The 25334-nt window shown below is 34.4% G+C and overlaps 2 protein-coding genes across 2 annotated transcripts; both read left to right on the forward strand.

Annotated features, from left to right (window-relative positions):
- The first annotated feature begins 18630 nt into the window (after positions 1-18630).
- On the forward strand, positions 18631-19258 carry LOC147391565 (transcription factor MYB56-like). Its single transcript, XM_086459084.1, has 2 exons — positions 18631-18962; positions 19189-19258. Exons 1-2 carry the CDS (start codon positions 18631-18633, stop codon positions 19256-19258), a joined length of 402 nt encoding a protein of 133 aa, XP_086315210.1.
- A 1175-nt stretch (positions 19259-20433) lies between these two features.
- LOC147391566 (inositol-tetrakisphosphate 1-kinase 1-like) lies at positions 20434-21973 on the forward strand. Its single transcript, XM_086458760.1, has one exon. It carries the CDS (start codon positions 20624-20626, stop codon positions 21704-21706), a length of 1083 nt encoding a protein of 360 aa, XP_086314886.1. The 5' UTR covers positions 20434-20623; the 3' UTR covers positions 21707-21973.
- Positions 21974-25334: the final 3361 nt, after the last annotated feature.

The raw sequence follows: 25334 nt of genomic DNA on the forward strand, positions 1-25334 counted from the left end.
TGTATCTCACTTCAACTCCAAATCCAATCAAGTTGAGTTGACTCTCTTGAGTTTTGAATCAACTCATCAACTTTTGTAACAATATTTGTAACATAGACATGTCCTTTCCGATGTAGATTGCATTTATGTCAACCACATTGTATGACATGTCCTTTTTGAGCTTGATCGTAGGTGTTGAAAAATGATGGCTATCGAACTCCAAAATTTAAAACTAAAATTCAACGGTGAAAATTGGAATCAAAAAATGATTTTTTTTTTCAATTCTTAAACTTTTGTCCTTTATAACCCTGTGGCATCAAATCGTGTTTTTGGATGCCACACATCCGCTCCAAGGTGTGTTAGTAAAAAATTAACCCCCATAAAGTTAAATTTTATGATGTGATCCCCACTCCAGGGTTTGCTTGGTAACAAACTTGATAAAGTAAGGTTTGGTGGGTAATAAACTTCATGAAGTGCGGTTCCCTTGGAGTCGTCAAAACTCCAAAGGAGTTTTTGTAATAAAAATGAAATAGTTGGGTTTGTTGGGTAAATCTCTTATATATATATAATCTATAATTTATAGGAAACCTCCTTGATATAATCGAACTTGGACAAAATAATAATAATTCTCTTTATTGGTATACTGCCACATTTGGATGAAATCCAAAAGAAATTTAGCAGATCCCCCTATTCCTCATCTTTGTTCGCAGTTGTTTGTTACCGCTTCAAAACGCGGCTTTCACTGCGTTTGCGGAGAAAAGCTGCGGTCCACTCGTAATTACCGTTTGTTAAAAACGATGTTTAAAATCTGCGTTTTGTAATTGCGTTTGGAAACGCAAATTGGAGAAGCTCGATTGAGACGCTTTTGTAATGGCGTTTGCGGGGGAATAAAACACCGAATAAACGGTTGAAGTGAAAAGACGATTTTGCCGCTGCCCCTTTACTCTATTCTCTTCGACATAACCTCCGATAGAACCTTCGATAGATCTCACCTTTCTCTCTCGATCTCACCTCTCTCTCTCTCGCTCTCTCTATCACACCTCTCTCTCTATCTTACGGTCTCTCTCTCTATCACACCTCACTCTCTATCTCACGGTCTCTCACACAGCTGCGCACAGCTGTTCGGCCTCGATCTTGCACAGATCTCTCCGTCGCGAAGCACTCTCTCTCTCTGTCGAGCCACACACAGATCTACGTGTAGTCGGAGTTCCACTTCGTCTCTTCTCTCTCGACAAACAGTAGAATCAAACCGGACTTGTGGTTCGATTTTTCTAACCCTATAAACGTGGAAGTTTCTGATTTTTTTTTTTTTAAATTTTAGGGGCTACTTTGATTATAGTTGTGATTATTATTTTGTGCAAATTTCATCTCTTCTCTCTCGACAAACAATTGCATCAAACGAGATTTTTGGTTCCATTTTTATAACCCTATAAACATGGAAATTTCTGAAATTGTTTTACCAATTTTAGGGTCTAGTTGATTATAATTTTGTTATTTAAACAAATTTCATAATTTTTTTTTATCAATTTTATTCAATTTGGTTCGATTTTTCTAACCATCTAAACATGGATCAGAATTTTTTTTTAAATCAATTTTAGGGTATAATTGATTATAGTTTTGTGCAAATTTCAGAATTTTTTTTTTTTTATCAATTTTATTTAATTTGGTTTGATTTTTCTAACCTTATAAACATGGAAATTTCAAAAAAAAAATTATCAATTTTAGGGTCTACGTGATTATAGTTTTGTTATTTAAGCAAATTTCAGAATTTTTTTTTTTATCAATTTGGTTCGATTTTTCTAACCATCTAAACATGGAAATTTCAGAATTTTATTTTTATCAATTTTAGGGTCTAATTGATTATAGTTTTGTGCAAATTTCAGAATTTTTTTTTATCAATTTTATTTAATTTGGTTTGATTTTTCTAACCCTATAAACATGGAAATTTCATATGGGTGTGTTTATTATTAATGGAAATTTCATATGGGTGTGTTTATCACTTAATAGGGTTTGGGTTTCTTAAGGGTTTATTATGTGGGTGCGTTTATTATTTACATATTCATTGTTGAATTAAATAGTCATGCATTACAATGGTTAACCTTAAGAGTTTTTGAAATTCCAATAAGGGCTGGATTCATAATGGTAGCATGATTCATAATGTAAGGTTTGCTCAAGTAAGGATTGGATTTTAGCTTTGAGCAAAAGAGTCCTTAGTGGCAGTCTCACCAAGTTTTAAAGTTTGAATATTTGAATCATGTTTGTTGGATGTTGTAGAATTGTGATGGTTTTTTTTTTAAGTTTGAACTGAATCGCCACTAATTGAGTTTTAAAGTTTGAATATTTGAATTATGAATGCTTTTCTTTATCTTACACACGCACACACACATCAATTACTGTACTCTGTATAGTCAAAGATTGAGAACACAGGGATCCCTCACCGTGGGACTAAGAACTGTGCGTTCTTCCGGCTATCTATAAGATAGCCTGACATTGCCTCCTTGTTTCTCTTTGATTATACATTGTGTAAAAATCAAAATATATATGGGATCCATCACCGTGGGACTGAGAACAGTATTTTTATTGTTCTTACTTATTTCGTTATTTTTTTTGTTTGTGAACTAAAGATTTTACAAAAGATTGATGATGAGATTGAAGTAGAATATGACATGTTTTGTTCCATGCACTACTGTTGTTATTACCATTGACAGATGGAAGATAACAATTCAAAAAGTGCGAAAGCAGATTGGACACCCAAACAACATGAAGTTTAGGTCGAGATATGCTATGAATTAGTTAAAAATGGGAGGAGACCACATAAAGTACTTGATAAGATCAGATATGAAACATTGGTGAAGGAGTTTAAAAAGATAACTGGCATTTACTATGATAGAGGGCAAATGAAAAATAAGTGGGATAGACAAAAAGGACTTTGGGGACGTTGGAATAAGATTTGCACAAATACTGACGTCTCTTATAATGTTGAGACGGGTATATTAGATGCAAGTGAGGATTGGTGGGATGGGTGGTTAGAGGTATATATATTTTTTTTACTTCTTTATTTCATTTATTTCAATTTTTTTATTTCTTTTATATATAATTTATAATTTTTATTTTTTAAAACATCATCCAAAAGATGCAATATTTTGATCGAAGCCTTTGATGTTTACGAAGCAATTAGATGTAATCTTTGGAGGTACATATGCTACTGGTAGCCGGATGTGGTTGCTTGCATCTGGTACAATGCCATTTACATCAGTAAACTAACCAGATAATCTTTGGGATGATCTAGAAGATGTCATGGAGACCTTGCCCCCGGAGTCTCAGACACCTCTACACTTTACTCTTAATGATGCTGATGAGTTAGGGGATGATGCTACCGCTATTGTACCCCCACCCACAGACCCTGTTCGACGCAGAAGTGGCGATACTCTACAACCTCAAGGTCGAAGGCAGAAGATGACTACTGCTATGCGAATTGGCCAATCATTGGAAAAGCTCGTAAATGCAGTTAACAATCAGACATCTGCTTCTATCAATCTTACTTCTATTAAGAAAGGCACTATTCAAGAGTCAATTGACCTCTTAGACCAGTTAACAGATATAACCCCCAATAGTGATCTCTATCATTTTGCGTTGAAGATGTTTATGAAGAACAAGCAATTTAGAAAGATTTTTTGTGGGTTACGATCAACAGATATTCATCTTAGGTGGTTGAGATCGAGATGACTGATTATCTGGCTGGAAGAGATTGTTAGACATTTTTTTCATGTTATTTTTATATTATGTTGGTTTTGGGATGCACCTATAGGGTGCAATATACTTGGTTACTTTTATATTTATGTTGGTTTGATGATGCACCTATAGAGTGCAATATACATTGGTTACTTTTTGCACTAATATGATGTAATATACTCTGTTAGATGGATATGTTAATTTTTGTTAGACGTATATTATATTTTCTGTTAGATGGATATTATTTGCACTATTGGATGTTTATTGTGATTAATATTGTGGATAATGAGTTTTGTTGTATGTGGTGGATATCATTTTATTGTGTATTGTAAGTTGGGTGTATATACAACTAATATAGATCCATAAACAGGTCAAATGGATTCAGATGTTAATACCACAAATATTGTTGATACGACTGATACTATGGATTCAAATGATGATACCAATAATACTGTTGGGTCAAGTGTTTTAAATATAGGCACGAGAGGAGCCATCCTAGGTTCTTTATTTTATTGTGAGAATGTCTTAGATAGGAAGGAACATAGTAATTGTCCGTTCAAGGGGATTGATTTTGTGCGGAAAACACTGAATGATAATACGATGTGCCCCTCATTGTTTAGAATGGAAAGCCATGTATTTGTGAATCTATGTTCCATTTTGGAGGAATGGGGTCTGCTAAAGATGCAACGATATATTACTATTCAATAACAAGTAGCGATGTTCCTATTGATAATAGGACATAATCAAGGATAAAGAGTAATTGCAGATCGTTTTGTTCATTCACTTGAAACGGTTAGCAAGTACTTCAACATAGTTCTTTTGGCGATTGTGAACTAGTCAATGTCCTTAATTGTACCTTCCGACTTCAATGAAGTCTCTCCGCACATCCGTAACAATCCTCGTCTTTTGCCACATTTTAAGGTAATTTCTTATATACATACACTTTAAATATATTTGTTTTATTAATGTTTATAGATTAATATAATTAAAAAAATATGTAGGGTTGTATTTGAGCGATAAACGGAACACATGTTAGTACATTTGTACCAATAGCAGATCAAATGCAATATCGATGACATAAGGGACTCACGCAAAATATAACGACAACATGTTCGTTTGACATGTTGTTCACTCATGTGGTGGTTGGTTGGGAAGGATCGGCTAATGATTCACGGGTCTTCCTTGAGACATTGAATACTTCCAATTTAAATTTTCCATATCCTCCACCAGATCTGTATTTAAAAGTTTGTCAATTATATATATTTATATTCAAGATTAGGCAATATAAATTTTTTTTGGATAATAGGTAAATACTATTTGGTAGATGCTGGGTACCCGCTCATGGAAGGTTATCTCGCACCTTACCGAGGTGTTCGATACCATCTCCAAGACTATCAGAGGTCACGGGCAAATGGTCGACAAGAAATGTTCAATCATTTACATTCTTCACTTCGGAATATGATCGAACGAACCTTTGAGGTTTTGAAGGTAAAATGACATATCTTAAAGATGATGCGTTCCTATAATTTAGACAAACAACGAAACATTATTGTGGCTTGCATGGCATTGCACAATTTTATCAAAAAACATGCGATTGTCGATGAAGAATTTGTTCGATTCGAGGAAGAATGGGCAATGGAAGAGGAAGAAAATGGGATCATTGATCAAGAATATCCAGTTCCCCCATCAGTAGGTCATCAGAGTCAACAAACAATGAAAATGCATAAGGATTCAATAACTGATGCCATTTTTACTGGCAATCATTGATGCATTTTCATATTAAATTTATTTACTTTGTATTGTAATTATAAATACTGTTATTCGATGTTGGAATAAAGATTATACTGTTTTTAATTATATTTTGAAGATTCTATGCTTATTTATTTATGTTCTTTGTGTATGATGAATAGCATTGATGGCAAATTATACGTATCCACCATGTTGTTCATGTGGTCGAGTGATGACATTAATCACAGCTAAAACAAAAGAAAATTATGGGAGGATGTTTTATAGGTGTCCATCTTGGCAGATAATATGATATTGATATTAATGTTGGGTGCATATTTATATTTGGTGAGACTGATATTAATTCATGTGTTATTTTACTTTATAGAGACATGCAGGGTCTTTTGTGTGGGCAGATGAAGTTGACATTATTAATGATAATGTTTCTCAAGATAAAGTAACGGAGTCAAATAAGAAGAATGAAAAATATATTTTGTATGCATTTGTTAGATGTATATTTTTCATGATTTTATTTATTTCAATTTTACTTATTATATTAATTATGATTATTATGTTCAAATGATATCAGAATGTAAATTAGAAGTTATGTGAATATGTTATGTATATATGATGTAATGTGAATGTTGAATTGCGTATTATGTAAGTATTTTGTTTATCAGGAAAATTTCATATGTCCATTTTTAAGAGGAGATGTTGTCGAAATTTCTGTAGAATTATAAATTTTTCTATAATTTTTTTTAATCATAAATATTTTAAAATTAATACAATTATTTTTAAAATTTTTATATAATTTTATTATATTTATACATATTTAGTTTAATTATATATTTATAAGGGTATTCTGGTAATTTTTTATGCATTTTGAGTGTTCTATCAACCTTAAGGGTATTCTGGTCATTTTATCCTAAACAGCAGATTCTAAAAATTGTATCAAACAATAATTACCAGATTCTGGTCAACAGCACAACACTTTTATGAAGCTGTAACAAACAAGTTTTTCAGTGTTTCAATTTCTGACAGCAGATTCTGACAACAGAAGTTGACAGCAGATTCAGGCAGCTAAATCAAACGGGGCCTTCATGAAAAATATTGTCAATTAATTAGTTTGATCCAAAACTTGAGATAATCCTAACATGTATAGATCGAAAAGGGATTTCATAAACGTGTGATATCTAAGTTGAAGTTCCTAATATATGAGATTTTGATATTGCTTATTAGTGTCTAAACTTTCAAGATCATACTTCCTCAAACCACATTTTCTAAACAAATCATAGTCATCCTAATGGATATTGTAATAAATCCACCACTAAATGAAGTTAATGCATAATCACTAAGAGAGATCACACTTCAGTTGTCATTGCATATTTATGTTTTTCTTCTTCTTCGTCATTTTCCATAGCTATAGTTTCAAAACAATAATTTTATTTGCAATCTAATCAAAGGATTTAAGAATTTAGTCCATCTTCCGAATGGACTCATTCACTAGCTATTAATTGAGCCAATGTATCTCACTTCAACTTCAACTCCAAATCCAATCAAGTTGAGTTGACTCTCTTGAGTTTTGGGTCAACTCGTCAACTTTTGTAACAATATTTGTAACATAGACATGTCCTTTCCGATGTAGATTGCATTTATGTCAACCACATTGTATGACATGTCCTTTTTGAGCTTGATTGTAGGTGTTGAAAAATGATGGCTATCGAATTCCCAGATTTAAAATTAAAATTCAACGGTGAAAATTGGAAACAAAAAATGATTTTCTTTTTCAATTATTAGAATTTTGTCCTTTATAACCTTATGGCATCAGATCGTGTTTTTGGATGCCACACATCCACTCCAAGGTGTGTTAGTAACAAATTAACCCCCATAAAGTTAAATTTTATGATGTGATCCCTACTCTAGGGTTTGCTTGGTAACAAACTTGATAAAGTGAGGTTTGGTGGGTAACAAACTTCATGAAGTGAGGTTCCCTTGGAGTCGTCAAAACTCCGAAGGAGTTTTTGTAATAAAAATGAAATAGTTGGGTCTGTTGGGTAAATCTCTTATATATATATATATATATATATATGGGTCCCGTTCGGCGCCTCACTCTTTACCACACACTTTGACAAACATATAGTGACCATTCGATATTACGTGAATAGACGGACGATATTGAATCTCGCAACGATTTAACGTTTAAGTTATAAATTATTGATTTATTACAGCGCCATCCTCATAATTTTTAACAATTAGTGCGACCTCCCTGTCTCATTAAAACAAAACAAAACAGAGAGTTATGTTCTCTCTCTCTCGTTGAAGAGACGCTCGTTAGGGAACCTGGAGAGAATGAAATAGTAGGAGGTAAAGCACGTACAAAACACAGACCAGCTAACCTTTAAGCCCGATGCTAATGTTGTGTTATGTGATGGTCGCAAAACCTGCAAGGGTTATTTTCCAATGTCTGGACGAGATCACATAACATAAGAACTTCTTGAGTTGTAAAGTCCTGAAATAGATTTTCATAGAACCCCTCACTATCAAACAGGATAAAAATATTTTATTACACACTGTTATGTTGTTAATCCAAACAATACCTGTTTGCCTTCTATTCTACTGATTTTTGTTTCCTGCAAAATGGAAAAAATAAAAAAGCAGTCATTCGTGCTCGAGGGTTTCAACGAAAGAGAGAGGGTTTCAAAGAGATGGCGCTCGAGAGAGAGAAAGTGAAGGAGAACTCTCTGTTCTTAATAGCGGGCTGTTTTTTAATTGTGCTAGGGAGGTGGCACTAAATATTGTAAAATCTAGGGATGGTGCTGTAAAAAGCCCATAAATCCATAACTTAAACGCAGATGCAATCTCGACCATCCAATCGCTATATATCCAACGGTCGAGCTTCTTTTGTTAAAACGACTGATAAAACAATGGGCGCTGAACGCCTCCCTATATATATATAGAAACATCTTAAGGTATGATAATTTATAGGAAACCTCCTTGATATAATCGAACTTGGACAAAATAATAATAATCCTCTTTATTGGTAGACTGCTACATTTGGATGAAATCCAAAAGAAATTTAGTAGATCCCCCTATTCATCATCTTCGTCCATGAACAATATTGTCAATTAATTAGTTTGATCCAAAACTTGAGATAATCCTAACATGTATAGATCAAAAAGGGATTTCATAGACGTGTGATATCTAAGTTGAAGTTACTAACATATGAGATGTTGATATTGTTTATTAGTATCTAAACTTTCAAGATCATACTTCCTCAAACCACATTTTCTAAACAAATCATAGTCATCCTAATTGATATTGTAATAAATCCACCACTAAATGAAATTAATGCATAATCACTGAGAGAGATCACATTTCGGTTGTCATTGCATATATATGTTTTTCTTCTTCTTCGTCATTTTCCATAGCAATTGTTTCAAAATAATAATTTTATTTGCAATCTAATAAAAGGATTTAAGGATTTAGTCCATTTTCTGAATGGACTCATTCACTAGCTGTTAATTGAGCCAATGCATCGCACTTCAATTTCAACTCCAAATCCAATCAAGTTGAGTTGACTCTCTTGAGTTTTGAGTCAACTCATCAACTTTTGTAACAATATTTGTAACATAGACATGTCCTTTCCGATGTAGATTACATTTATGTCAACCACATTGTATGACATGTCCTTTTTGAGCTTGATCGTAGGTGTTGAAAAATGATGGCTATCGAAATCCCAAATTTAAAATTAAAATTCAACGGTGAAAATTGAAAACAAAAAATGATTTTTTTTTTCAATTCCTAGAATTTTGTCCTTTATAACCCTGTGGCATCAGATCATGTTTTTGGATGCCACTCATCCGCTCCAAGGTGTGTTAGTAACAAATTTGTTGAATATTTTTAAAATAAAATAAGATTTTTGTGATTTTTTGGTTTGTTTTTCTTAAGTTAGATTTTTGAGGTTTTTGTATATATAAGGCTTAGTCCCACATTACTCATAAGTAAGAAAGTGGTGTACCTTATAAGTAATAGTCAACATAGTTAATTGTATTTGTGTTATACATTAAGGCTTTGATCAAGTACTTTGAGGTGGTACGAAGCACCACTCGTGTATGCGCACGAGTACGTACGACGTGAAAAAAGGCGATTGGGCATTTAGGGCGCATTGGACGCTTTGAGGCGCACTTTGACCTAGGTTCATCAATCTATTCAAGATAACACTAGTGGTGACCCAGGTTCTGATCAACAAAATCCTGAACCTAAGAGAAGTAAGAGACCTAGAGTTGAATGCACATTTGGACCAGACTTTCTAGTTTATCTTATTGAAAGAGATAAATATGAAGTTAAGAATATTATTAGGTTCATATTAAATGTAGAGAAAGATGACCCTCTACATTTTCTGAGGCTATGAATTCTAAAGATTCATTATTTTGGAAAGAAGTCATTAATGATGAGATGAATTCGATTATTTCTAATCAGACATGGGTTCTCTTAGATTTATCACCAGGTGTGAAACCTATAGAGTGTAAATGGATTTTTAAGAAGAAATTGAACGTAGATGAATCGATAAATAAGTTTAAAGCTAAATTAGTTGCTAAAAGCTTTAAATAGAGACACAAGATAGACTATTTTGACACTTATGTTCCAGTAGCTCGGATATCTTCTATTCGACTACTAATTTCTCTTACTTCCATTTATAAAATGGTTGTCCATCAAATTGATGTAAAAATAACATTTCTAAATGGTGATTTAGAAGAAGAAATTTATATGGAGCAATCGGAAGGTTTTGTTAAACCTGATCAAGAAAAGAAAGTTTGCAAACTTATTAAATCTCTTTATGGTTTAAAGCAAGCTCCTCTTTAATGACATGAAAAATTTGATAAAATAGTTTTATCTTATGATTTTAAAGTTAATGATGCTGACAAATGTATTTATTACAAATTTGAAAATAATGTTGGTATTTGTCTCTATGTTAATATTTGAAACTAATATTGAATGTGTGGAAGAAACCAAAAGGTTTCTATCCATTAGTTTTGATATGAAAGATTTAGGGGAGGCTGATGTAATACTAGGAATTAAAATTCTAAGGAAAGATAATGCAATGGTTTTATCTCAATCTCATTATATTGAGACAATTCTGAAAAAATATGGTCATTTTGATCATAAACCAGCCCCTACCCCTATAGATAATAGTATCAAGTTAATAAAGAATACTGGTCGTGCTAAAGCTCAACTAGAATACACTAGTGTTATTGGGAGTCTTATGTATGCTATGCATTGCACAAGACCTGACATTGCATATATAGTAGGTGTGTTATGTCGTTTTACTAGTAATCCAAGTACCGAACATTGGAATGTTGTATCTAGAATTTTAAGGTACTTGAGGGGGACTTTAGACCATGGACTACATTATTAAGGATATCCAAATGTACTTGAAGGGTACAATGATGCAAGTTGGAATAATATCGAGTCAAATTCAAAGTCTACAACTTGCTAGATCTTTACGTTAGGTGGAGCTGCTATTTTTTGGGCATCTAAGAAGTAGATTTGTATTTCAGATTTTACCATGATATCAAAAATGATAGCATTAGCAGATTCATGTAAAGAGGCAAAGTGGCTTAGAAATCTATTAATGGATATAACATTATGGAAGAAACCCACTCCAGCTATAATGATCAACTGTGATAGCCAGACAATATTGTACAAAGTTAAAAGTAAAACGTACAATGGAAAATCAAGGCACATAAGCCTTAAACACAATTTTGTGAAGTAATTACTCAAAAGTGGAGTAATTACAGTCGACTATGTGGAATCCAATAGGAATTTAGCGGATTCTTTAACTAAAAGACTTCCAAGAGATATAATATCTAAAACTTTTAAAAGAATAGGGTTAAGGTCTATAAAATAAATCAATCACCTTTGATGAGAATCCAACATTTGTCTTAAAATAGATAGACAAGGTTCAATAGGTACAAACAAGTCAAATAAGTGGTTTAGCAGGACACTAGAACTAATTTACCCCACTTTCTAAATCTAGTGTTGGTTTCTGTAAGATAAAGGATGGATGCAAATCCTTAATAAGTTCTAAAATTTTAAGTAGTGACTTGCAGAATCACTTCAAGTGAACTTACCTATATGAGTGAGGAAATCAGATCGTTTCCTATGAAAACTAGATCGTTTATAAAATCACTTATGAAAATAGGATATAGCGCTTGGTCATTAATCTACAAAGCAAATAGAACACTCAACCTCATGGAGAAAAGTATGTGTGAAGAATCTGGCTCATCTCTAAGGGTCATTGATTCAAGATACGTTCACCATAGCACCTTAACAAAGCTCTGGTTATTTATACTAAGTGAAGGTTCAAATCCAAAAGATGTTTTTCATCTATGTACTAGTCTCTACGATGATGCCAATTTTTGTAAATTGATGTATTTGTTTAATCGTTCTTTAGTTGTAAAAACTATGGAAGTTTGATCCCTATTTGGGTACGTAGGCAGCCACTTAAGTGGTGCATCTGTTTTAGTATTATATATATATTTCAATTATTTATATTTTGAAATAGTGAGGGATTTGCTGAATATTTTCAAAATAAAATAAGGGTTTTGTGATTTTTTGGTTTGTTTTTCTTAAGTTAGATTTTTGAGGTTTTTGTGTATATAAGGTTTAGTCCCACATTGCTCACAAGTAAGAAAGTGGTGTACCTTATAAGTAATAGTCAACATAGTTAGTTGTATTTGTGTCATACTTTTAAGGCTTTGATCTAGTGTTTTGAGGTGTGTGAAGCACCACCCGCGCAAGAGCACGTGCGACGTGCGAAAGGGCAATTGGGTTTTGAGGCGCATTTTGCACTTTGCATGTACACATTGTCGCGAGGAGCTGGGGAGCCTTAAAATTTTCGGGATACGAAACCATCCAACGGTTATGGTTGATCCGTCACGTATGATGGATCAAGTACGATCAACATTGCATGATCAAGTTAGTATCCGATCAGGAACCGTTCGGATACGATGGATCAAATTAATACCGGATCAGAAACGATCCGATGTGTTGGATCAAGTTAATACCCGATCAGAATCGATCAGGTGTGTTGATTCATGTTTGGTATCCGATCAGGGACGATCGGATCCGTCAGATCAAATGGCAACTGATCGGACGTGATCAGAGCCACTAGATCATATAGATTTAACTAAAAGGTATTGGTTAAAAGGCATGAGACACATACCTTCGATAGGGTGCAATCTGGATCATTAGATTTCAGATTAGACACAATCTAATGGCTATTAAACCAAGAGACGTTTAATTATGACTCTTGGTCAACAGACACAAAAATGGCTATAAAAAGTCAACTAGAATTCAAATTTCTTCACTGAAAATTTCTTTATTCTCCTCTCTCTAGGCTTAAGATCTAAGCATCATCAGTTTCTTATTTTTTTGAGTGTTCTAAACTAAATCGGATTGTACATAATTTGATTTAGTAAATTAAGTGTAAAGCTTCTTTGTATCGTGAAGGCATTTGTTCATTGATCCCTTGTATACTTTGATTCAACAAGTAGGGGAAAATATTTTTCTAAAATAGATCGAATCAAATTAGAGCCTAGAAGTTCTATCATTCCTTCATCGAATTATTTCAGTTCTATTTCTAACAAAATTAACCCCCATAAAATTAAATTTTATGATGTGATCCCCACTCCAGGGTTTGCTTGGTAACAAACTTGATAAAGTGAGGTTTGGTGAGTAACAAACTTCATGAAGTGAGGTTCCCTTGGAGTCGTCAAAACTCCAAAAGAGTTTTTGTAATAAAAATGAAATAGTTTGGTCTGTTGGGTAAATCTCTTATATATATTTATATACATAGAAACATCTTAAGTTATCATAATTTATAGGAAACCTCCTTGATATAATCGAACTTGGACAAAATAATAACAATTCTCTTTATTGGTATATTGCTACATTTGGATGAAATCCAAAAGAAATTTAGCAGATCCCCCTATTCATCATCTTCATCCATGAACAATATTGTCAATTAATTAGTTTGATCCAAAACTTGAGATAATCCTAACATATATAGATCGAAAAGGGATTTCATAGACGTGTGACATCTAAGTTGAAGTTATTAATATATGAGATGTTATTATTATTATTTTTTGCTAACCGAGTGTCCAGGCCAGCTTGCACGCACCACAACTAATCTTGGGGAGGACTACCACAGCAACCCACCGCCATGGTCCTCCAGTTAAATCATGAGAAAAATCCAAGAAGGGAATCGAACCCGTGACGTGCGCCTAACCCACATTTCACGTGCTCGCACTTACCACTTAGGCAACCCATGGGTGGGTTAATATATGAGATGTTGATATTGCTTATTAGTGTCTAAACTTTCAAGATCATACTTCTTCAAACCACATTTTCTAAACAAATCATAGTCATCCTTATTGATATTGTAATAAATCCACCACTAAATGAAGTTAATGCATAATCACTAAGAGAGAGCACGCTTCGGTCGTCATTGCATATTTATGTTTTTCTTCTTCTTCGTCATTTTCCATAGCTATTGTTTTAAAACAATAATTTTATTTGCAATCTAATCAAAGGATTTAAGGATTTAGTCCATTTCCGAATGGACTCATTCACTAGCTATTAATTGAGCCAATGTATCTCACTTCAACTTCAACTCCAAATCCAATCAAGTTGAGTTGACTCTCTTGAGTTTTGAGTCAACTCGTCAACTTTTGTAACAATATTTGTAACATAGACATGTCCTTTCCGATGTAGATTGCATTTATGTCAACCACATTGTATGGCCCGTGAAGAATATAAATGGAATAAAGTGTCATCTTCTTCTTTACCTACCCCATATACATGGAATTGTGCACATTGCAAAAAGAATAAAAGAAAGCTCCCAAATGGTCAAAATGTCATAATGCAAAATGAAGGCAGTGACAACAAATGGATGGAAATGAGAAAATTCTACTCAACCTTTTGGCAACGTTTACTTTTTTGGAATCATATTAGATCGGAATTGTCGTTGCTTCAATGAAGCTCTAAGATTCTTCTCATGGGTTGAAGTCGTGCCTCCTAACTATGGGCGGATTTACAGTGGGGGCACTTGTCCCCACTGAACAATAACAATAGATTTTAGTGGTGGATAAAAAAATCTATCACTATTACCCCCACAATTATTTTTTTTTCACTCTTAATTACCCCTACAACTATTTTTTTTCACTCTTAGTTGTCACCCACATATTTTTTAAAAAAAATTCTTGATTACTCCCACATGAGCAAAATGCTGGCTCCACCCCTGACCTAAAGCTCTCCAGAATGACCGAAACTTGTTGGGTCCGAGCTCGAAATTGGATAATTAGTAGATTGTCCAAAAGAATTAAATATGATACATGAGAAATTAACAAATGGTTTAATATCTTATGTCAAAAAAGAGTAGATCATTAGACCTATACAAAATCCACTAGGTAGATGTGTGACCGCACAACTGCATTCGCGTCTCATGATTCAACATTGAGCTAGTCTAACTTTATGTATCTGTGTGCGTGTGTGATTACAATGGTTATTGTCTTACCTCAACTTTACCTAAGACTAGGAAATAAAACTCATAACCTCTAGTACATTTATCTACTTGAATTATGTTGGCCCAATTTAATACAATAATTAAATAAGTCAATAATAACACTGTCCTTACACAATTCGCAATGGGTTGGGGTTGGGTCGATTGAGCTAATTCTAGTGTTTTACCATACCTTAATTTAGAGAGTTGCTATTATCACACCAATTTTTACTAATGCCACACCAATTCTTATGTAAATCACCAAAGAATTTCACAAAGTTGGTGTGGTGTTAGTAAAAGTTGGTTTGGCAATAATAACTCTCTTAATTTATTGGGAGCAACTTTGATCCTCGTAAATAGTAAGTTTTCTTATATTTTTTATGTTGTTTTACTATCTACTAGTCTTGAGTGGGTTGTGGAGACCCACTTTTGAGTGAGTCATACGGGTCCTTTGAATTAATAACCCGTTTAATCTGTTTTGGTAAAATACTTTTATTTGTTTCATTATGAAACAATCTTATATTAGTAGAACAACATGTAGGTGACATTTAAATAGTAATTTAGCTGTTGGGGTCAAATCAAGTATTAATTAGATAAGAAGTAAACCATATAAAAAGAGTTACAATGGCTAGGATAAAATGCTTCCTCCTAAATCTTGAGAGCTACCATTGGCATCCAAAGTTTTATTTATTACAATTCAATTAAAATAAATAAAAATCAATGGATGAAAAAAATGTTTGAATGCCAATAGAAAAATACACACACACACACACACACACTCTCTCGATCTCTCTCTCTTAGATATCTATTTGTTAGATTTAAGATTTTATATGAACCTAATCAAAATTGTGAACAACGGTTGAAATTGTTTGAATGTGCTATAATACTTTGTATTGTTGAGGTAATAACTTGAAACAAGCTTGTGCAATATTTGAATGGTGTGTTTTAATCTTCAATTAGGGTGTGATAACTAATTTAAGAAATTAGGTGTAATAATTAAAATTGGGGTGTCAATGGCAACTCAAACTCTTTCATCTTGAAATTATTATTTGTTTTCGAATTATATCAACACATAATTTAAGAGATTTTCAAGGTAAAAATGTAATTATTATTATTACAACAGAGTAGGTCTAACCTGAAACATAGTGAGACTCACAACTTTACTAAGGCACTTGTGCATTCAAATGATTATAAATAAAACAATTATTTGTACTATAGAGAGCCATTTTGAGTTATCATAATTCAAACAAAGTACTCCTTGATATAATTAAACATTCACAAAATAATAATAATTCTCGTCATTGGAATATTAATACATTTGGATGTAATCTAAAAGAATTTTAGTATTCCATCGTAGTAGTCGTCCATGAATAACATAGTCAATTAATTAATTTGTTCCAAAACTTGAAACTACGTGTATAAATGAAATTAATGCATAGTTACTAAAAGACATCATACTTTGACCACATTGCAAAGTCAAAGAGAGTAGGAGAGAGAGCGGCGGAGATCTTGTAGCACACACATGTCCTTTCAAATGTCGATGGCATCCATGTCAATCACATTGTATGGCTCATGAAGAATAAATGAAAGAATAAAGTGACATCTCCTTCTTTTTTTTACGTACCCCATTTGTATAATGATATTGTGCTCATTCCAAAAGGATAAAATGCTCCCACATAGTCAAAATATTGTGATGCCGAATGAAGTCACTGATGACGAATGGATGGACTTGTCCCATGAACCAATTCAATCTAGTCAAGCTTTTGATGGGAAGGGACCTCGGCGACGTTTACTTTTTGGGAATCAGATTAGGTTGGAATTGTTGTTGTTGTTGTTTTTTTTCTTTTTTGCTGCAATAAAACTTTAAGACTCACCTCATGAATTTACCTTTCAATTTGCAGGGGGTTGCTATTCCTAGCACCTTACAATAGCACAAAATAGGATAATTAGTGATTCCAAAAAGAATTAAATATGATAAATAAGAAATGAACAAATATAACATATTTTGTTTTAAAAAAAAAAGGGGCCACACTACCCACATATGAGTCTCACGACTCAACTGAGCTTGTTGGACTTGATCTACATACGTTCATGTACTCATCGCCTTACCTTAGCTTTACATAGGATTGGGAAATTTAACAATCATAACCTACAATACATTTCTTTACTTGGTCGATGTGGGACTAAAAAATTCACATAAGAGACTAATTTCAAAAGATGATTCAAGAAGTTAGATTTGGATATTGATTTTTCAATCATATAAATGGTTTGTCAGTTGATTAAGGGTTTAGATCTCATGTGTTTACTTGATATATGCAAGGCATGCCTTGAGATGTCATAAGTTAGACCCATGGCTCGCTCAAAGTTGGGTCTCAACAACCCACTCATGACTAGTAAATAGAGAAGCAATATAAAAAATTAGTTACTATTTAGATGGATCAAAATTCTATACCGATAAATCATTAACACTAGCTTCTAAGTTTAACTAAATTAAGGTATGGTAAAACACTAGAGCTAGTCCGACCCAACCCGCTGTGGACTAAGCAAGGGTAATGTTACTAGGCCTAAGTAATTATTGTGTTAAGTTGGACTAGGACCGATTCATGTTTAGGGTTGAGCTTGGGTTGGTATGCTAGGTCTGTTGGATCATTTTGGTATTTGTAGAGGTGATTTCATGTTACCTCTATCAACTATACAATGTAGCCCTAATGGAATGCTCATTGTTTTGCTTGTTGCTTGATAGCACTAGTGTGGTACTTGTTAAAATTCGTCCGACGATCAAGTTAGAATTTTTAGAAGAATAAAAGATTATTTAGTACTCTCCACTGTGCCCTCTCAAGCTCCGAAAGAGAAGAAGAACCCCTCTTCTCTCAATATTTCTCATATGTATAAGATTTTCCCTCTAATTTGGGTTCCTAATATCATTCCTCTAAAATCAGAATTAGATTATGGAAGATCCCATGATCCGTGAAATTACAATCGAAAATATAATCATTTTTTTTCCTGGTTCTTTAATTCTTGGGATTCTTCTTTGAACTTCGGATATCAGGTCTTCCAAACCCTTTCCATTTTTTCCCGCTTTAACATCGGAGCATGAACCTAATCTTGTCTTGTCCTGCAACTAAACAAAATTGAGCTGCATGAGTCATTTGGGTACCATTTTCGTCGAGTCTTGCCTCGCCTAACTCTTTTCTTAATCAAGATTCATGCACTTGTTCGGCTCAGACCTATTACAACTTCTATCTTCTACAATACCTTATATTATAAATGGGGGCGGTTCGAGGACGTTTAAGAAACCTGCTCAAAAATTGATGGGTGTCAATCGTTGGATTTGGGAAAAACAACGGTTTGGATCAAGTGAAACGTTAATTCAAGTCTTTTATAATATTTATAATTAATTCCAAACATCTCCCTCTTATTTATTTATTTATTTTTAAATTATAAACTCTTTCTCTCTCTCTCTCTCTCTCTCTCATCACTATCACTTCTCTCTATTGATGCAGAAAATGAGTTTACAACACATGCAATCCTCCACTATGTGTGATAGTCAAGGTTGTTTCAAAGAGTTTGATGGGGTGGGCTTTCTCCCTCCACCACCATCTTCTCTTCCTCCTAATTTTTGGATTTCTAAGATGGGTTTTCAGGATTTGAATCCTCCATTGGAGCAACATAAGAAAGGTTGGACCTTTCAGCCCTTTGATGGTAGTAAGAGCATGAATGAGAGTGATGGGGAGGAGGACTATTTTGGGAATGAGGTGAATGTGAACAAAGATGGTGAGGGAGAAGAATGTGAGATCTTTACAATAGGAAAGAAAGCTGAGAGTGGGCCGTCTAACAAGTTCTGTGCAAGAGGCCATTGGAGATCAACTGAAGATACCAAGCTCAAAGAACTTGTGTCCCTATATGGTCCTCAGAACTGGAGCCTAATTGCTGAAAAACTTGAAGGAAGATCAAGTAAATGTCAGTATGTTGGCAACATATTTAAAGGAGGAAAAAGATCAGATACATTGTTGTTAATTTTTTGTGAGTCATATTGTTGATTGCATAAAATGGGTTTTAAAAATATCTAATATTACTTGTATATATATATATTTGGAGACGGGGTTGTTCCCAATCCTCTGTTTTGAAATTTGGATCTTGATCATCATAGAATCAATGCTTTGGTTTGATGGGTATTCATGATTTTGCAGGGAAAAACTGCAGATTAAGATGGTTTTCATGACCCTGAATTTTGAAGTATTTAAACTTCATGTCAAGTGAAAGATCTAATCATTCCATTTGATCGATCAAGAGAGAGCTCGAATCATTCGAGAGAGAGACCCAGAGAGAGACTTTGAAGCCATCGTTCTCTTATCTATGATTGAGAGAGAGAGAAGAGACAATGACGAGAGATAGAGAGTGTGTGTTTATATATATATATATATATATATATATATATATATAGGGGGGCGTTCAATGGCTAACTTTTTAGCAAAACATTTTTCAAAACATGAGTTAGAGGTTTTGAAATGGGCTGATTTTTGGTGGGAATGATCTCTACGGCGAGGAGATCATCCTCACAAAAAATCAGCCCATTCCAAAACTTCTAACCCATGTTTACAAGTTGAAAAATCGTGGACCGTTCATTTTTTGTAAACTGTTTTTGATAGGGTTAGAAGTTTTGGAATGGGCTGATTTTTGGTGATGATGATCTCCTCACCGTAGAGATCATCCTCACCAAAAATCAGCCCATTCCAAAACCTCTAACTCATGTTTTGAAAAATGTTTTGCCAAAAAGTTTGTCATTGAACGCTATCCATATATATATATATATTTTAAAAATAAAAAAAGGGAGGTGTTTGGAATTAATTACAAATATTATAAAAGACTTGAATTGAGGTTTCACTCTATCCAAACCGTTATTTTTCCTAGATTCAACGATTGACACCCATCAATTTTTGAGTAGGTTTCTTGAACGTCCCTCGAACCACCCCCATTGTAAATAGCTATGTATACTTGTAGGCTGGGCTAGGCTCAAACATAGGTGCATTTTTATTACATGCACCGGGCTTGGGATAGGAATGTTAGACTCGATTAGGACACCCGAAACATTAACAACCATCCTTTCAGCCAGCTGTTATCCAAGGTAGATATGCTTTGTAAATTCTTCCCACGTGCAATTCCATCTAGGACCTATATTTCAATTAGATGACCTAGGTCAAAACTTGGTCAAAACCTAACGTCCGTTTCCACCTCCGTTACACCAACTTAACGTTGAATAACCGCCTTCGTCAGCCCGTCACGCGTTTAGTGGAGTGGAGGGAATCAGCATGTATCTCCAAAAGATGCCATGTGGAACACGCGCCATTCCACGATACCTTCTGCAACTAACCATGGTTAGTTCTCGTAACTTGGGTTAGTAACCTATAGAAGTTATTTAAACTTCATCGTCACATACGCCCTTCCATTCTCTCCGTGTCTTCGTGATTCTTCGTTTCCAAGAACAGAGATAAAAAAAAAAAAACTAATTTCGATAAGATTTCGCTATCCAGATTTCGAATCTGGGCGGTTTCGTTTCTTGTTGATTTCTGGTATGAATGTTCTTGTATTTCTGCTATTTCGTAACCCTATTTTTGAGGAGGAACGATGTCTGATCCAACGAGACGTCGCAGTATAGGTTACGCTCTTGCACCGAAGAAACAACAAAGCTTCATCCAAATTTCTTTGGTGAATCTTGCGAAGGAACGTGGTATCGATCTCATCTCGATCGACACAGATAAACCCTTAATAGATCAAGGACCATTCGATTGCATCCTTCATAAGTTGTCTGGCGAAGAATGGAGAAAGAAATTGATGGATTTTTCTTTGAAGAACCCGAATGTTCTTATAATCGATCATCCCGAAGCAATCGATCGACTTCACAATCGAATTTCAATGCTTCAGGTAGTTTCCGAATTAGATCTTCCACAGAAGAAAGAAACGTTCGGAATCCCTAATCAGATTGTGATTTATACTTCAGAGGCATTGTTGGATCCAGGAGTGTTAGAAAGATTAAAGTTCCCTGTGATTGCGAAACCCTTGGTTGCAGATGGGAGTGCAAAGTCTCACAAAATGTCTCTCATGTTCAATCATGATGGTTTTAAAAAGCTGAAACCACCAATTGTACTGCAAGAATTTGTGAATCATGGTGGTGTGATCTTTAAGGTGTATGTGGTTGGGGATCACGTAACTTGCGTGAAGCGGAAGTCGTTGCCAGATGTTTCAGAGGAGAAATTGGGGAGTTTGGAGGGTCCTTTATCCTTCTCGCAGATTTCAAACATGACGACTCAGGAACGGATTGATGATAACTATTATGAGACAATGCATCTTGATGAAACCGAGATGCCTCCACTTAGCTTCATTACAGATCTTGCGAGAGGGTTACAACGGGCAATGGGGTTGCATCTTTTCAACTTTGATGTCATTAGGGATGTTGGTGCGGGGAACCATTACCTCGTAATTGACATTAATTACTTCCCAGGATATGCCAAGATGCCATCATACGAAACAGTTTTGACGGATTTCTTTTGTGATATTGTTCTTCAAAGGCCGAAAGAAGAGAACCTAGAGACAGATGTTGATTGTACGAAGCTGCGTAGTTGTGACAAGGAAGAGAGAAAGCTTGTAAGCAATACTTGTGGTGATGAGGACGATGGTGGCCTTCCAGTTTCTCCTGTTATCAACACATGAACTGCAATTCTACTTCTTGAGCACTTGGAAGGTACAATTCTACTTCTTGCAGATGGTTGGTTGAATAAATAGGTTGAACGATTTGGGTATCTGCCTCTCGACAGCTTTGTTTGATGTCTCATGTTGATCTTGTATATTCTGCCACTAGGGTAGAGATTGGTATTTCTCAAATTTCTTGAATACTCGAATTTCGAGGGAGGTCTAAAAGATGTTGAGAACGATATTGGTACCTTCAATGATAATTTATTTTTTGTTCTTCTGCTTGCATATGATTGGGCCGGAAGTACTTATATTTTTCTGTATTGATGGATTTATTCAATTGTTGACAACCAATTAACGTGATGGCATGATGGTTCTACTGCTTACTTTTTGGTCCATCCCCTATATTCTACCATTATATGAGGATTAATACTATATAAATGTGAAATTAAATCTGTTTTTTTTTTTTTTTTACATTTTCTTTGCTATCTGTTTTGAATTTTTGATGGACTTGACATTTTTTTTGGCCAATGATATGCTATACGTCTGATAACATGGTCTGCATGGATTAAATCTTATCATCTTGGTTCATTATACGAACTATGGTTTCAAACAAGGGGGGTGGGGCTTTAGTTTAACAGAGAATATTATGATTCTGGATTATGTAAGAGGGTTGTCAATGGATGTGCTTATTGGTTTTATTCTGTACATTACTTGTCTATTCTATCATATAACGGGAAGATTCTTTCACAACGGTTATTTTGTATGTTGTCCTGGCCACTTGTTATCTTCCTAATGAAATCCTTATCTTTCTAAAAACTACTGAACGGACTATATGACGTGTAATAATATGTCTGAAGGGTAAAAATAGAATTTTATTGTCATTAAATTAAATAAGAGAAAGCATAGGCTCTTCTAGTGGTTTGGGGGTCGTAAGGTCGTATTAAGGTTTATTGCCTTTATTTTTATTGTTATTTTTATCATTATAATTTGTTTCTTTTGGTGGGTAAATTATCATATTATCACATATTTATTGCACTTAGTCCTTAGGATCTGTCATATGGTTGCCATTGTGCATTTCTTTCCATAGGAGCTGTTGTATGTGGCCTTTCCTATCAACTGGAATTTGATAATAGATTTGGGGATATACATTGTAGGAAGAAGATGTTAAGGAAAAATATTTCCTAGATGAATATCAAGATTTTTCATGGAGTGTGTGGGGGTATAGTAAGGAAAGATAGAAGGAATATTGCTCCTTGTCTAATAAGGAAATGGGAAGCAACCCTGTAAGAAAACAAATGGAGAAGTATGAACCAAGAAAGGTTTTGGGTGGATGGATTTTTCAATGGAGGAGTACAATAAAGATTTGTGTCTCAATTGTAGGTTCTAGTCTAAGTTGTTTATGGAACCATTATCTTGTAGATTGAAGTTGGAGGGATTCAATTTTGATAAACTATCATTGAGAAAGCAATTTGTTGGAGCATTTTCTAATGAAGAGTAGATCTTGCTTTCCATATGGAAGAATTCGATGGTGATAACGTTCTAGATCCAAATCATTTTCTTATAACTTTCTTTTAGACTTGTTGGAAAATCATTGATGGGGGTCTTCATGGAAGTAAGCACAAATTACTTTCTAGGTTGGAGATGTAGTAGGCATTGCTTTTGTTGCCCTTATTCTTAGAAAGGATGGGAGCACAACTTTTGAAGATCATTGACCTTTCAGTCTGGTGGGAAGCAAGCACAAGTTACTTACAAAAAACTAAAATAAAAAACATAAGCACAAATTAATTTACAAGGTGTTTGCTTTTGGTCCGAGAAAGATTTTGGGTTCAATCATCCCCCTCAAGGTACTTTTGTTAAAGGTAGGTATTTTTTATATGAGTGCTCATTGCTTATAGTTGGATTATCTCTAGAATTCTCGAGCATCATCCATGCATTTTGTGTGAGGTATGTACGTTGGAGACTTATGATCATGTGAATTGGTAATTCTTGGATTGTATGTTGAGGAACATGAGTGTAGGAAATGGATAAGAGTTTGTTTATTGACTATTTCTTTCTAGACTTTTGTTAATAGATATTTGGCTTGCTTTTTCACAGATTATAGAAGCATGAAACAAATTGATCCATTATTTCCATTTTTATTTATTTTAGTTGTGAAGATGTTAAGCCAATTCGTCCAATGGACCATAAGAATGCTCATTGTTTATGCCATCATTGGTTTGAAAATTACTTGATACCCTTTTTAGGTCTTCCAACCATTAGTTGAGATACTTAAAATGTGCTCTTTGGTGTTTCATGGTGGTATTTGCATTGCACATAAATCAAAGGGTGTGTCTTTTTGGGGGCCGTGGTGGGATATATTTGTTTGATTTAATGAATTGTTTAGTTTCCAACACAAAGTAATTTGCATAATTCCATAAGGAACGAAATACATATCTAAAGAATACATATCTAAAGCTAAAGGTTTGATGATCGAGAGGCAAAGGGCTATTATAAGATGATCTATTACATGTGTTGACGAAGGGTGACTATAATTGAGAATTTTTTTAAAAAGATACAAAATGTCTAAGAAAGATTTAAGAGAGGGTTAAGTGAGGAATAAATAGGGTGGGAAAGATGTTTACAGGCTTCCATGAATAGAGATTGGAATCAATGGAAGAGTCTTGATTTTTTGGTTTTTTGTGAAGTAAGTCAATTTATGAGGTAATACAATTACTTAGATTGGGTGTTTAGATTTCTAAGTTAATTTCCCATACAGAGTAAAGAATCAACGATAAATGTTGAGAACAGATCTACTTCACAAATATATACTCGAGGGTATTGAAGCAGAAATGAGGGAGGTTAGTAGATCCATGGAGATTGAAGCCAAGAAGTTCTTCAAAAGGTGCTGGGTATAGAAGTTAAGGAGACTGGGAGACGATGGGAATCGTGTTTGAGTCTGTCGATGAATGAGGGAGCTTGGCTTTAGAGGTTGTTAAAAGAAGCACGGGAGAAAGATAGTTTTTCAAAAGAAAAGGTCTTGCAAGAGGGAAGCACTCTCTTGGAAACTAGGGACAACAAAAATAGGGGTGGAAGGTTCCTCAAGATTCAGAGATTCTCCAATAGAAGAAGAACTATTGTTGTCGTTTTTCCAGAAGGAAAAGTTGGTAATGGCTGGGGGGAAGTAAGATAGTTTTTCAAGAGAAAAGTTCTCGCAAGAGGGAAGCACTTTATTGGAAACTAGGGACAAAAATAGGGGTGGAAGGTTCCTCAAGATTCAGAGATTCTCCAATAGAAGAAGAACTATTGTTGTTGTTTCTCTAGAAGGAAAAGTTGGTAATGGCTGGGGGGAAGTAAGCTTGCGAATAAAAAATCTTTTGGGATCAGAGGTAAAAATGTTGGATTTGGAGGTGTGAAATACCAATTGTCACGGCCGTATTCTTTCGAATCGGGGTTGTGCGGTACAAGGGGTGTCAATCCACTTACAAACCTGTAAAAATGATCCTATACGACAAATGTAACTAGCACACAAGTAAACGAGGCAACACGAGACAAAGTCCGGAGGCAACTTTATTGATATAATATTTGATTACACGGGGTAGCGCGTTACAAAAGCATAAATGTGTGTTACAAAGCAATAGATGATCCTATGACACGCGGGACTTCCACG

This window comes from Akebia trifoliata, chromosome 11 (genome assembly GCF_017979445.1).
Source record: "Akebia trifoliata isolate Shusen 1 chromosome 11, ASM1797944v1, whole genome shotgun sequence".
Lineage (NCBI taxonomy): Eukaryota > Viridiplantae > Streptophyta > Magnoliopsida > Ranunculales > Lardizabalaceae > Akebia > Akebia trifoliata.

What these genes read in the sequence shown, in the direction of transcription:
- LOC147391565 (XM_086459084.1), top strand. Translation starts at nt 18,631, where the DNA reads ATGGGTTTTCAGGATTTGAATCCTCCATTGGAGCAACATAAGAAAGGT. An exon ending in GGAAGATCAAGTAAATGTCA is followed by an intron (nt 18,963 to 19,188) that starts GTATGTTGGCAA and finishes ATGATTTTGCAG; the next exon opens with GGAAAAACTGCAGATTAAGA.
- LOC147391566 (XM_086458760.1), top strand. Translation starts at nt 20,624, where the DNA reads ATGTCTGATCCAACGAGACGTCGCAGTATAGGTTACGCTCTTGCACCG.